The sequence below is a fragment of the Chlamydotis macqueenii genome, chromosome 1, assembly GCF_036417535.1.
Source record: "Chlamydotis macqueenii isolate bChlMac1 chromosome 1, bChlMac1.mat, whole genome shotgun sequence".
Classification (NCBI taxonomy): Eukaryota; Metazoa; Chordata; class Aves; order Otidiformes; family Otididae; genus Chlamydotis; species Chlamydotis macqueenii.
The window spans coordinates 81,339,029-81,354,914 of NC_141556.1; the positions used below are offsets into that span (position 1 = coordinate 81,339,029).

The 15,886-nt window shown below is 33.3% G+C and overlaps 1 protein-coding gene across 1 annotated transcript in view; it reads left to right on the forward strand.

The window, feature by feature from the left end:
* Positions 1-15,886, forward strand: part of CCDC91 (coiled-coil domain containing 91) — a 126,177-nt gene that overhangs the window by 51,969 nt on the left and 58,322 nt on the right. The window contains exon 7 of the mRNA XM_086758247.1: positions 6,843-6,950. Coding sequence (XP_086614373.1) covers positions 6,843-6,950 — 108 coding nt within the window. The remainder of the gene's footprint in view (positions 1-6,842; positions 6,951-15,886) is intronic.

Consider the following 15,886-nt stretch of genomic DNA (forward strand, 5'->3'; position numbering starts at 1 on the left):
AATTTTGATTGTATCCTCTGCTGTTTTATCATTCAACAATTTGTTAATTATATTTTTGCCCTTAAATAAACTAGTAGAAATTAATTAGTGGTGGAGATAGGATGCTGAATTAGATGAATCATTGTCTAATGCTATGACATATAGAAATTCATATATATTGTTGCTGAAATTAAGGCTGATATTTAATATAGTTCATATGTTTTGAAGTAGTATAGTAACTTTACTGTTTACTAGGTAACTTGATTTTTAAAGATTACTTGTTTTGGCCATCCTAACTCAGCAATTATGAAGTAAAGAAAGTGTTTGATATACTGGCTTGTATTTAGTTACTTCAGTAAGTTAATGATGCTTGAGCAGGGGAAAGAAACCAGAGAGAATATTATTTTGAATTGACCCAGGGGTTTGGTGCAGTTCTTTTAAGTGACATTATAGAACATAATCCAGCAGTCTGTACATCATGATGCATGCTTCGTACTGATGTTTCATGTGAGTTGGTTTAACATTTTCAAACAATGCTACATATCTGAGAAGTCTAGGTTTTGCACAGATTGGAATTGCTTTTATACTGTTTTTCAGAAGAGTTGAGAGGGGATAATACATCTTGTCTAGTTTTCCTCTTGTTTTTTTTTTTCCCTGACTAGTTTTTTCCCTCTATAAAAAGGGAGAGTTTAGAGAAAGATATTTGGGAATTTGTTATTTTTGGGTAATTTGGGATGAATTGGAGGGTTACAGTCTATATTTTGGCTATATAATTCAAGAAAGAGTCTCATAAATTCTAGCATTTGGCCATACAATGAATCCTGGTCTGGGCAAGCAGCTGTGATATCTATTGCCAGTAGAATGAAGACAGTATGCGCTAGAGCTGGGCAAATAGGTTTGTATTAAAACTGAGCTGGAGTGTCTGTGCTATGGTTTTGGCAAAATCTTAATCATTGTACTTTTGCCTTTTCAAGGATGAGGAAAAATTTTAGAAAGCATCTAGTACTCTATACATAACACAACCTGTAGAAATAAGGGAGAAAATGTTGTGATCATTTGTACTTTCTGATCTTTAAACTTTTCCCCTCAGATGATGTAAACTACAATTTTTCAGTCTCTAGTCTGTGCAGTTATGCAGTTCTCTCGTCTTCCCACACTACATGTAGTATGCTGTCAGTTATGTTCCAGGACTACTTAGTTGTCTGACCATTACTAAAGGATACGATAGAGTAATTAAAATCTGTATCCCCTTAAGAACACTTGAAGGTGATTATGGATAATGTTCTTATTATGATACATGGATCTAGTTTTAATTCAGGGTATTGTAAAATTATTCTAATGTATGAAACAAAGCTAAAGTTAGCTCTTTATCTGAGCTCAGACAGGGGTTTGGACTAATTTACTTACTTAAGTTTTATTTTGTTTTGGTAAAATTACGATTTATAAATTCATTTATAAATGAAGATGTTGATTAATTTATAAATGAATTTATAAATTAAGATTCAGTTTTAATCTTTCTGCAAACTAATATATAAATGTTTTGTACTCTCATTTAAATGTGTGAGGGTTTTGATAATGGTTTGAGGAAATCATAGTTTCTGTGCTTTTTATAACCCATCATATATAAAACTGAAATGGGTATGAAGACCCTTTAGACAACTTGTTCTTAAGGGATTTCATTCTCTTTTTTTTTTTTCTGTCAGAAGCTACCAGGCATTTTTGGTTAGTGAAGGAAAAGTATGATCAATTCTCCGATAGCTTTTTTTGGGTTATGTGAGAGAGCAGAAAGGAAGGAAGAAGCTGCATTTCTTGAATGGTTTGGAACATTTCTGGTAGTTTAATCTTCTTCAGAAGACTTGCTTTGCTGTTATTGTCATCCTGCGAGTCCTGTTATTTGGTATGTTCATTTGGAGCAGCCACACTGTATATGGTTACTGTAAAATGTGAGCATATAGTTACTCCTTAGCTTTCCTGTTAACGGTGTGAATTTATTCTTTAAAAACCTCCCCAAAGTTGTTCCTCTATATATATCCAGAAACAATGAACAGAAAACATAAGACAGTTTGGTGATAGAGTATAACGTGCATTGGGAATACAAATTATTTCCAAATGTCAAAATAGCATGTAGAAGATAGAACTCCTCCCAGATGGATTCTAGCATTTAAACTACCTTACCATACAACTAACCCATATAATTTACAGGCACTAGAACATGTTCCACTCTCCCTCCCCACCCAAGTATGTAGCACATTCTACAATTCTGCTATTATTTTTTTATTCCTTGCACTGTAAAGGCTGCTTTACTAACAAGAATGCTGAGATACACATATTAGAATAAGAACTCTAATAAACAAATCTTTTAAATTTTAGAACTTAGAAAAATTGACTTCATCTGTAGTGGTTCAAGAGCCATTGCCCTGTTCTCTGGGAAAGGAAAATCAAGACTGAGGCAGAGTGCAGACTCCTAGTTTTCCTTTTTGGTTAAATTCCACTGGTTTTAGTCCTGATAAGATGAAAGGAGCATGTAATGATGCCTTTTATTTTTTTTTGAAAGGAGGAAAATACAACTGTACATCAGACTGTAATCCATCTAATAGCTGATAGATTTTTTGAAAGGGACCTAAAGGTTTGCTATTCCCTTTCTGACTCTTGATAGTTTCTTGTCACTTCTTTGAGTCATCTTAAGTTCCTATACTAAAACTGAGGATACCAAGCTAGACTAATTGTTAAAATATGAGGTATCTTATACTTGTCTCCGTTTTCTTTGTCCAAATAAAACCCACTTACCTTAAGTCAGTGTAATTTTTGGAAGTAGTTCTGGTTTTAGAAGCATTAAATCTAGATGTATTAATTTGGCACCCTTTCCTTCCCCTAGTAAATTTCTTAGTGCTAATTTCTACTATCGTTTTCTTTTTCTGATCTACAAGCCTAAACAGCTATAGATTAGAGTCTGAGGCTTAAAACTTGACCAAATTTTAGCTTTGATTGGCTAAGAAGATTATGCCAAGTTGAAAATTAATTATAACTGAGCCAAACCAGTAAAACATTGTCAGTGTAGACATTAATTCTTTGTTTTCTCAGTTAATGGTTTTTTTTTTGTCCAGTTTAGTAATGGTAAAAGTGTAATATGAGATATAAGGAAGAAGGAAGTATTAAAAGGCAATGAATATATGTTTGTATGATTACTTGGAGCTGTGGTGATATTTTTCAGGGTTGGTTTTTTTTTTTGGGAATCAGAGAAAAGATGTTACTGTTCTTATTTTGTTATACCTAGATATACTTTTGATTATTTAGTACATAAGCGTTGTAAATTCTGTCTTTGATTAGTGGAAAGACATCAGTTCAAATGATTATGCACTTAGGATCATAACTATGGTTATGGCTGCAGTTTGTTCTTGTATTTGTGCATGGCTTTGTATTTGAATTTTAAGCAAACACCTTTAGATAGTTGTTTATCTAAGGTACTACAGTCCTTTAAAACTGTTCCCTCATACAACAACCTACATAGGAGGTTGGGAGACAGAAGATTTTTGAAAGCCAAGGAAATTACAAATGGGAAAAAAAGATTTAGTAACTCCCTGAAAAAATGACTGTTTGTTTGGCTCTAGCGAAAGACCTAAAGGGCGACCTCACTTTTGGTTAAAGGCAGGTGTGTTTAGGGCTTGTGAAGTATGTTGTGCTGAGGAAGGGGTGGGGGGCAAGCCAAGAAGCAGGAAGGACTAGTTGATAAATAAAGAAATCCTGAAAATCTGAACCCATCACTTCCTCTATGACTATATCAAACTGAGGCAACAAATGTGATAGGAGTGTAGAAACAGATGCACATCAAGACTGTCGCCTTTTGTCATCACAGTCCCGAAACAGGCTGTGATGACCTTTCCACTCTGTGTCAAGCAAGTTCATTGCACAATATATATAAAGATAAATGAATTACCAAGAGCACCCATATTGAAATCCTACCATTTGTCTTCATGCAACAGATGCCATAGGCTACGTTCTGCTCTAACCTTACCTGAAATGATTAAATAAGCTATTAAAAGGAGACTGCTTCAAGCATGCCAGCTTGATATTAGGTCAATTGCCTCAAATTTATGGAACATCGGCCCACCAGGATAATTGTGTAATTAATGAAGGAAGAAGGTGGTGTTTCAGCAGTCATAAGTAGTTGCTCAGAATAGCAATTAGTCAAAAACTTTTTAGTATCATTGTACTGAAGGAAGTATGTAACTATAAGAGTTAGAGATGCCTATCAAATAGCTAAATTTATGTTTTAGTTAATTAGTAAATCAGATTTTTAATGAGTAATTTAAGTAGTTAATTATCTTGAAGTTTGCAAAAGCTTTGGATGGATATTGCGCATCTCTGCTGTTTTTAGCCTGTCAAGAAACCTTAAATGATGGTTGTGATCAGAAGAAGAAAATTATCTCATTTCTTAACTCTGTGCTTCTGTTCGTTTTTGTTTGATTGGTTTTTTTTAACTTTTTGCAGTCTTGGGAAGACATTGTTTTATGACATCTTTATGTTCATACTTACTTTTTATAGTTAGGTGGAGCCAGGCAGATGTAGGATATATGCAATGAATGTAGTACTGTCATAGGCAACAACTGCATGTTAGATTAGAATTAAAGGAAGTTGTCAAGTTTGCCTTTTATTTTATTTTTAAAATTGTCTTATTTCAGATAATTTATTGAATACAGGACATTATTTCAATGATAAATGAAGAATAATGAAAGTCTTAATTTAAAGGGCAAGATACATTTGTCTAGTCATGCCAATTCTCTAAGACACTTTTCTGTTCACACTTCAGAAGAGTAGACTTTCAGTTTTATTCAAATACATTATGTGACAGGACTGACAATTATGATTAGTCCTGAGCATAAAAATTTTCTCATGAGAATAAAATCATTCTACACTTTAAAATAAATTAGAACTCAGCGTTCTGTTTTAATTGTAAGCGTTTCTTAAAACCGTAAAGTTCTGAAAATCTTCAATTTCCTGAACGTGGAATTTCTTTCTGAATGTAAATTTTTATATATTTTCTAAAGAAAATAATAATAATAATTTGTTAAAAAAAATTAGCAACCTCTACATGCTATCCAATGAATAATAGTTATTTCCCTGAAAACTGAAACTGCTATATACTATTAATAGGAATTTAACCATTAGTGCCATTTAAATTTGCGTACTAAAGTGAATAAAGTGACTTAATCCTTGGTGTGAGAAGAAGCTACGTGAGAAATGGCATTGCAATGTAATGGCCATTATGTTACTGTTTTCAGTAAGATCAGAATTTGATTTTTTTTTTCTTTTGTGCCGATTATATGCAACAATTCTTGTCACAATAGTTTAGGCCAAAATACCCCTGTACCACAAAGTACACATTTACTTTTTGCCAGTGATATGTGGCAATTCCAGTTTATACACAGCAGTATTTAACATACAAAGTTTCACATACGGAAGTTATACTTCTTTAAGACTTAAGTTTTTGTAATTGCCTGAATTTGTATCAATAAAAGAACTAAATTTCATTGGAGACATTGGTTTTTATGAAAGTAAACTTCTGACTAGCTAAATCCCTTGGAAACACTAGTAAATGTGTTCTTATACTTTGATCGAAGTGTATGTTAAGCACCATTTTTTACCTTTTAAATCTTTCTGAACCTGTGCTGAAAACTACACTGTACTATAGCATTACTGAAGAACACTGATTTTGACATAAGAGGCTAATTAGTGGAAAATTTGGAAAGGGAGTTAAAAATTTGTCAGAAAGGATTTTTTAAAAACATTTTTATTTTGTTAAAAAGTATTCAAAATTGTATATAATGTGTGTGTTATGTTCCACAGAGTAAATATATCTCTAAAATACCGATTGTTTGAAAGAAGGGATTTTCTTTATTTGCCTGCATTTGGGCCAAAGGTCTGTTTTCTATAAAACTTATGTCTGTTTTAACTTACACAGTAATTTCATCTATCTCACTATATTGATTACTAGTTAAAAATAGTTTGCTACATTGTGTATAAATAGCCCAATGAATATTTGGAAAGTGACATAAATATTTTATAATATTAAAGAAAAAGACTTGCATAGCATGAGTTAAGTAAATCCTATGTTAAAATACCATCATTGTTTAAGGAATTCCTCAAATGGTAATTTGGTTTTTCATTTATCTTAATTTTTTTTTTTCTCTCTCTCTCTTTGAGTTCAGATTTTGGAAATTCTGCAGAGTTCAGTCAAGTGCATGTGAATACATATGTATGCATGCACATGTGTGTGCACACACACAAAGTTCCTAATTTTATCATCTTTTTGTTACTGTCTTGGCACTTTGATTTTCCACACTTTGACTTCCACTGCTTCACATTTGAATGTGAACTTCCTGGGGGGCATTCTTTTATGTTTTAAATTACTCAGAATTTCCATCTGCTTTTATTTGACTTGTGGTTGTGAAGATCATGCTTGGCCCATGGGATCTTACACTGTGCCGAGAGGATGTGGAGTTTTGTCAGCCAGGGAAATATGTCTAGTTTTTTTTTTTTTTTTTTTCTTCAGCAGCTTTCATATGCTTCTCTTCTTGTGTGGTCCTACTAAACTAAGTATATTTAACAGAAATGCTCTCCCTCTCTATCTTCTGTGTACAGTTCTCTTTTAAGCAGACTGTGCATAAGAAATCTGAGATCAAAAAAAATTTAGTCCTGACTGAAAACAAGGTAGTGTTACATAGAAAGGTACTTCAAAAGTTGCACATTCCAAATTTATAACAGCATTTCACATTCTGCTTTAGCACACGTACTAGTAGATCTGCAGTTACCAATAAACATCCCAGTTATATCTTTGTTGAATATTCTGTGCTTTCTTTTTGCAGGCACTGCTGCAATCTACAGTTCAACAACAAGAAGCAGCTGTTGAAAAACAATATATACTAGCAATTGAAAAACATTCTCACAAATGTGAAGAACTTCTTAATGCTCAGGTATGGATGTGCACATGCAGAAATCTTTGTGATTTTCTTAGTTTCAACTCTTTTCTGGTTGAAAAAGTATTAACATATGATCAATCTTTCATGTTGTGTTCTCAGCATAACGTTGTAAGTAAACACAGGTATTTAAAAATGCAAAATAAAGAATGACTCTTCATCTGTTGGGATCAAAGGTGTTCTATAACATTTAAACTTGCTTAGAACAGATTTAAGAAGAATGTAGACCTGTTTAATGCTTACTCTTTTAACAGCTGCCATTTTCTGTAGTCTTGCAGAACACATGCAATTATTTTTAATTTATGCAGTTAAATGCAGGATTTGATTGTATGACATTTGCACAAATTTTTGGTTCAAATTTTTTGATGCTTCTTAGGTGGTAGACACAAATATCTGTTGTCCCAACCTATTTTTATTTCATAAAAATCTTACATTAAAAAAAAAGCTATGAGGAATTGCATAATATTCACAAATATATATGCATAAATAGGCCTATATTGGCTCATTTAACATGACTTGAGTAAAAGCACACTGCGTGGCAAGTGTTTGGAGTCACATCAGTTACTGATGACTATCTGAACCTGGTTTGTTATTGAAAATATCTTGGTTTGACTTAAGTACAGCTCTTGAATCAAAATAATAATGAAAGTTAGTATATCAGTTTGGGTTTTGTTGGTTTTTTTTTTTTAAAAAAAAAAAGCTAATTTGCTAATAGCATCCTGAAGTTTTTTTTACATTGCAATTGAATTATTAACAGTTACCTTTTAAGTACTGTTAGCAACGATTGTGCTAAAAATAGAAAGGATAGTAGTTTATTAATGTAATTTTCTTGGGGTTATATTAGACCTAAATACATCAAAAGTCTACTTGAAGTATTCCACCATTTCCAATACTGTTTTATGACCATTTCACTATTCTGACCATATCAATTAACACTTAGTTGCAAAAGTGTATTAAATATTTAAGCATCTGTATAAACAGTATGAAGGAAATATGTTATAGTTTGGAGAAATCAATTCCGTCATGTATGAGGAGTTTATTGCACAGAACTACAGTTATTTAGTGCTTACCATAACGCTCTGCCTGCCTAAAAGGCAAGTTAAAATGAATTTTAAGAAAATGTCTTCTGTTTCTGATATGAACATATTGTTTACTGACTTCATATCATTTTCTGAATGTTAAAAATGAGTGAATCTAATCAAATTTCAAAGCATTATAGGAAGATTTTTTTGAGGGTTTACTTACATTACACCCTCAAAAATGTAAATGTAAATCTGTTACATTTACATCACAAGCCAAAAGGTAGGGACAGAAATGTGAAAACATGTTCAAGAGGTTCAGATTTATCAGGGGAGAGCTCAACAATGTAAGGGACCTCTTCCTCGTCATAGGACAGGAGAGTACTTATGACACAGCACAGTGCCCAGTTCACATTATGTCTGCATTTAACATAATTTAATACCTCCTTTGTATCTCAGAAGTTTTACATTTTGTTCACAGACTTCCAAGTCATTTCTCATTTAACTTAATCAAGGTTTACAACCTTTAATGGTAATATAAAACTGAGACTTTGAAGACTAATCAAGTAGACAGGTGTGAATGCTTAAGGTAGAACTTTTAGCTTTAATAAAATGGAATTTATACTGACAAATTTTGTTTGCTCATAAATCTTTGTGGGAATAGATATGAAAAATGTGTAGTATGTTTTTATTCTTTTTGAATATGTCTGTTGTTACGTGTATGCTTTGGTATTTGTTTTAACATTTGGTTTTTTTTCTGTTCTGTGCTAACAGATGAGAATGCTGAAATGATTACTAATGATTATGCACCAAGTTGATTAATATTCGATGCTATGGGATTGTACATGCATATCCACCTTTACATGAGAAATTACAAGTATCTATATCACTGTAAAGAATTTTTTTTTTTTTTTTGGCACAGCAGTAATCACACAGTGCAAACATATTCATTTTCCTCCTAAATTTCCATACCCCTTTCTCCCAAAAATGTCTCTTTGAGAAGGAGAAAAGACAGTTTTTCTCTTCTTGTCTTTAACCTGTTATTAGAACTTATTTAAGTTTCTGATTTTGAAGCTGTGTTTTGTCAGGGTGTTGTGCCTGTGATGGAGATACGTATTGAAAGTCTGTCTAGAGAAATACCATGCTGCTACTGCTGACACGATCAGCACACACGGCTGTATATTCCAGGATAGGGGAAGATGTGAAAGGCCTAGTTCCATGGTTCTATCTCAGTTTCCTGCTGGACAAATTTCTGCAGTTCATCTTTGATTGTTACATGTGAGGTTTTGCAGCATATTGGCTACCTGTAGATAACATCATCATCTACAGGAGGGAGCCATCAGCCTGTCAACACAAATTGTCTTCAGTTCTATATCTTTTTTTCTGGTCTGTTAGCTATCTTTTGGTTGTGCTGTTCTGCTAGATCTAACTCCATAGGTCTGCGGTTTAGGACATTGCTGAATTGCAGAAAGTTTTTTTTTTTTTTCAAAGTAAAATTCTGCCCCATTTTCTATTCTGACCCTTCTGACAGATACCTTCCCCACTGGTCCTAAAGTAAGAAAGCTCTGGTCTGTTTTCTAGTTTAGTTTTGTATACTTGAAGTTCAATCTTTGACATACTATACTGAACTACCTGTCAGTGAAGTGTCCCTCTGTATTAATCTTTATCACTATCCATTGCTTTTGAAACAAACACTTGAGAGATGAGCTGGTGGTATTAGTTACTATTCAATTACTGCCCACAGATGCCAGGTATTTCTACATCTACCTTTTTCTTAGCCCATTAATGTCACTTGTCTTGAATATCCCATCTCAAATGTCCCCTAGGTTTGGAGCTTATGGGTCTCCTTCTGCCTTTCCTGGAATGTGGTGAAAGTACCAGTTCCCTCAAATAAATTGATACTCACTGTAATGGATGCTTCCTGAGGAACAGTCTCTAGGGCTGCATCTTTTTTCAAGAAAATATACTCTTATATCAACATTTCAAAAAGCAAACCAGCCATTCTCTTGGTGTATTCAGAGGCACCAGCCTCATACAGTTGCATGGCATATACAGGGGCGCCAGGGCCGTGGTGTCCTTCATCAGTGAACAGGACAATGAGAACTCTTCTCCTCTGTGCCAGGAATAAGTTACATGAGAGTGAATATTTAGGAAAGCAATACATGTCAGTTCTACTGTTCTAGCATTTGAGGATATTACAGAAAGTGTCAGTGGAAAACAAATGTCAGTTTGTTACAAGTTGGAAAATAACAAATTTCATTCTTTTTCTGAGACACAAACATACTTGATATTGCCTCCTGGAAATTAACACCAACTTTGATCTTGTTGTTTAACTCATGTGCTGTATGAAAATCCATACTGTAAAACACGATCAACAAACTTTCGAATAGAAATTTTTAATACTCAGAAAATAAAAACACATATAACAGCAAGTTTATAGAAGTACTTCAGTATAGTCAGGTGCTAGAAGTGAGATGCCACATGGGGTGGAACAATATGTATCTTGTAAAGTATGAATATGGAAAAAAACAAAAACAAAAAAGAAACAACCAAAACCCAACCAGACATCTGATAGTAAAATATCTCTCAGTGAGATTACTGCCAAATTTAGATCATAGTTCTACCTTCTTTAGTAAGTGATAGCAATCTTTTATGATAAATGAGGCATGGAAAAGGTCTACAGGTTATGCATACTTCAATTTTTATCAGGAAAGAATGGCAATTTTATATATGTAAATATATATAATTTAAGCTCATTAAATATATCTCATACGTACAGAGAAATATGGTTTTATTACTGAGACTTGGTCTCTAAGCAGTTGCCTGGGCTGGATGCAGCTGGCAGAAGCAGGTGTCACTGGCAATATTCTGCAGTTCCATATTCCATTCAGTCTGTGGAATAGAGTGTCTTTCAGCCTTCCCTGTTTTCCAGTGTTTGAACAGAAGTAGTCTCTTCAAACATCAAAGTAGTTTTTTCTTCTGGACGTAGAGAAGACAGAGAGACTGAGTAACTTTAAAAAGCACAGACCATAAAAGACACCATAAAAAGATGGAGTTAGTAAGCATCTATTATTTAAAATTATTTACTGTGTAGGACTAGGATATTGTAAGAAATTTTCTCATTAAGGTTGCTAGACTGTGAGCATGATAATGTAAAAGGAATGACATGTTTTCACTGGAAGCCCTAGAAGTGATGATGTATCAGAAATTTCTCTCACTATTCAATCAAAGTAGATAGTGTTAAAAATGTTGACTGTATTTAGGTTAGTTTTATATTCCTTTTAGAACAATCAATAATCTGCGTATTAAGGTAAAGAAAATCTTAAATACCTGCAGCAAATCACTTCTCATTTATGAGAGATATTTTTTCCCAGTGTTTATTTATCTTGCATTTTTCTTTCCTTACCTTGATGGTTTCCTTTCTTACTATCTTCTAAACAGTCTGAAACAGGAATTCTTGGATGGGAAGAAGTTAAAGTATATGTGAAGTGAGGCTCAGATCACACATTTCTGTCTCTGAACTATGACTTGACAGTATTCCTCTTTATGTCTTCCTGAGGAAATTCAAAGAGATACAACTGAACATGCTGTGTAGTGTTTTCATGCTCGGATGTAGTTAAGGGGGATGTGTTCTGCTGTGGTCCTTAATTATGCTAGTCTGCATATTTTCCATTATTTTTCATATAAAAGAAGAATAAATACAGACACAGAATAGAAGCCTGTAATTCTGTAGTTCAGTTGCATGCATGTTCCTTTCCTGGGCTAGATTTCTTTTCTTCTACTCAGTAAACCCTGGAGGATGTGCCTTAAGGATGTGTAGCCTGCAATTTTCTTTTTGTATAGAGTATATTGTGCTGAAATTTTTTCCATAGTTTAAGAAGCCAAAGGAGCTGCTAGTGTAATTGCTGAGAGAGAACAGTACTGGAAGTATCACACAAAGAGGAAAGAACTCAGTTAAATGCTTCCTCTGCACTTCTGCATATTGATATTTTTTGTGATGATTTTATGTGAAACTATGAAACAAATCTCGCATTTGTAAATGCAACAACATTTAAGATAAGTAGAGTTAGCCCTATGTCCTTAATTCTTTTTCCACTCTACTTTATCATGATGTTGGCTATCATTTGTATGATAAATAGTTCAAAATCTGTTGAATGGTGCATGAAATCTTGTGCCCTTTTTTTTGAGACATGCTCTGAAAAGTACTAGTTTGGCTTCAATTTGAAAACAATTTGCTGAAAGATCAATCAGAATAGAAGCTTCATTTGCTAGAACTCAATTTTTTCAAGTGTATGGTGCTTCCAAGAACAGCTTGTGGACAAGCAGAAAACTCCAATGACAACAGTCATGAGCTGCTGGAATGTTACAGATAGCTTAATTTCTCCAGTATTTGGATTATGCATTTTGATGTCTTTTGCATAGCCTTCTGTGAAGAGGACCAGTAAGTCCCTCGATAATTCCTAAAATGTCAAATGTAAAAGGTACTTGTCTTGTATAGCAAGTGATTGCTTGTTTTGCCAGAGAAAATGCTTGTTTCATTCAGCAAATTAGTTCCACAGTCAGGAAGAAGAATTTTCTATTATTTCAAATCTTATTTTTGTATCTACCAATAATGTGCAGCATATTAAAATAATAAAGCTTATTTTATGAATTTTTATTATTTATTTTTTCACTTCTTGTGAACAAAAGTGGTTCTCTTTTTTTTTTCCCATCTAATGGTAGTGATTGTGAAATCTATTTAATGCCTGATCTTGAAGGGAGCATATGCAAACTAGATTCTTAGAAAATTTTGAATATTTGTCTTTTTAGGAGACAGTAGCCTATTTTTGCAGTAAGAGTAGTAGGTACTTAAATAATCTTGAAGATTTGTAGGCTGAAAAAAATGAAGAATACAGTGGACATAATCTGTCTGGTTCATTAATTCCAACTATGATAGGTTTGGAAATTCTTGAGAGTATTTATCATGTTCCCTTCTGTGGGCATTTCCTCTCAGTTCTCAGAAATCTTGCACTTTGCTGCGGTGGGAATAATTACTTATTCATTCACTCCAAAATGAAGTACTTTTTATCGGTCTTTCCGGTTACATTTTCATCTAATTCACTTTGCACCTAGCCTCTCATCCTTAAACATAGTTCATCTAATATGACTTTTCTGATCTGCGACTCTTTTGCGAAAGTGAAGTTAGACTTCCTCAGAACTTCATTATTTTCTGGTAGTTCCTGATTATGTAAAGGGGAAAAAAATATTTTTTTTAGAAGGCTGATGTCAATTTGAGTAATTTATTCCTAAATTCATAATACCTCCATGATTTCTGCCTATGCAGAGAGAATTAGAGTGAAAAGATGAGGAATCAGGTATTCCTGTGCTGGGAAGGATTTTTTTTTTTTTTTTTTTTTTGGTTGGTTGGTTGGTGGTGTTTTTTTTTTTTTTTTTTTTATTTCCTTAAATCCTGAAAAAGTTTGATCTATCCTCGCTTTGTGTTTTGGTTTTGTATGTTTGACTTTGTATCCAGTATTGCTTAGTATTTACCTCCCAAAGTCAAAGTTACATTGCTAAGACCCAAAAAGGCATATCTATTTTTTGAAAAACTGTAAATCCTTACCAGAGTCTTCCAACTTTATTTGAATCTGCCCGCTATCACCACCTAGTTAGAGGATTATTTTGCAGTCATTTTGCAGTATTAGTTCAGCCAGGATACTTTTAGAGTCTCAACCAAAAGTCTTATTTGGAAATTACATTTGCTTCCTTGGATTTGCAAGTTCCACTTGAAAGTAGCTCTGTAGTGTGATTTTTGTTTTCTGCCTTTTGCTTATATAACAAGTTTCCTTAAAATCTTCATTACTTGTTATGAATTTATATTGCCAACTCTTGTCAATGCTGAACAACTAAGTAATATAGTATGATTTTTCTCCTCAACTATTTTTCTGTCAGTTGTTGTTGAAAAATTATTTTTTCCCTCTGTTTTGCTGTCTTTCATTACTGAACATTTTGCTGTTTATATTGCTCATATTTTAGGAGTTCATTTCCTTTTATTTTTCCTGATAGATGCATCAATTCTGTGAGAACTCATACAGACTGTGAAATTAATTAGATCACAAAAATAGAAGGGATAATTTATACTCTTTCCCCCACCTGCCCCCCCTTCATATTTTTACTGAAGTGCCTTATCTCTGTATCCTTGGGACCTTGAAGTTTGTGGGTATTTTAAATAGTCTCTCGTACTGTGTGCGCTTTAAGAAAAGTATTTTCATTATTAGTTCACTTTGTATAGCTTCTTACTTTACTTATTAAAAATAAGGCACATATGCAGCAAAATGTTTGAACGTTAATTTCAGCCTCCGATGTACCTCAAATTACATACTGTCTGTATATTGCTGAATGAAACTCTGAGGAAGAGTATAGGCTTAGTTATTTTGTTACCACTTTTACAATTTTTCTTTATATTGTCATTGTTTTAACGTTTCTGGTTTAATAATGTCCTGCTGATTCCTGAGCTTTCTCTTAGAAAAGTTTTGCTGCTTTGTTAGCCACTTGGACCTCAAACTGGCAAAAAGATACAGTTCAGCCATGCAGTAATAAGTTAAAATTTGAGGAAGTCGAAATATGTAACAGATGTTGGAATTCTTCAGACAGATTTTCCACCTTGTGCTGCCAAACACTCAGATGCTACAGATAGTAAAGACAGTGTAGGAAACCAGTTATGATTACAAGATCTTGTCATTTGACTTGGGCATCATTTAGCAGTGGTGAAGGAAAGGTGCAGTATAAAAGAATATACTGTTAAATATAGCTAGCCTTTCTACAGAAGCAGAAAGCTATTGTTAGTGTTTTAATAAGGTTGTCTTTTTCCTCAGGATAGTATTTTGAATAGGATGTAGCAATTGACATATTTTGATAACATTACAAAATCATGATGCTGTAACTGTGTATTTTTGTTATGTCATCTCCTTCTCGCATAGAGATAATGTTTCCCACGACCTGTATTGTTTCTTCCTACTGTTAGATTCCTTCATAAGAGACAGAAATAAAAATAGAACTTCATGGGTTCATAAGGTTTCTTGTTAAAATAGGTGACCAAATTCGAATTTGTGAATTCTTAAAAAGCCCAATCCAGTGGTTTGTTATTCCTGCTGATGAGTGAAGTACTGAAACATTTGTTAAACATTTCTGAAGATAATTTTTCACAAGTCTCGAGGGATAGGGGTTATTCTATGTCCATGTGTAATGAAGGTAGGAAAACAAAATTGTATTAGAGATGAGAGAGAAAGTCTTATTATACTTGTGTTTTTTTCTGTTACATTGCTAACTACACTGCAGTTTCATTAAACAGCGAGATAGACATATGTATGTCTTAATATACTGTTTTTCAGAATGATGCCATGAAAAGGAGATTCCAAATGTAATTTCATTACTGTGTGAAAATTGTTCCCTCAGATGAAAGATCTGTGAAACTGTGAACTATCTTTATTTTGTTGCAATGATACTGCAAATAATGCAAGCTTTTTAAATTTTTTTTTTCTGTGTTGCATTAGGATATTCATATTAACTTCGGTTGTTCTGTGATGATGTTTGCTGTTTTGTTTCCGAATAATTATTTCAGTGACTGCTTTTACATAAGCTATGAATAACAAACTAACAAAATAAATTTATCCATACTGAATTTGGTGACATGAGCATGATGATTAACTTAATATTTTTAAGGAACCAATCTGCAGAAACATAAATTGGATGCCTGTTAGTTATAGCAAAAGAATTGCATCCTCATTTGTGGATGAGGTCCTGTACTCATTTCCTTTAAAACAAAACAGTACAGGGCCCAGGAAGAAACTACATATATTTTTAAAAAGTATTTCAGTTCATACAAGACACCGTATTTTCTCTTTTTCTTTAAATCTGCAGTTTAGGATTAATAGG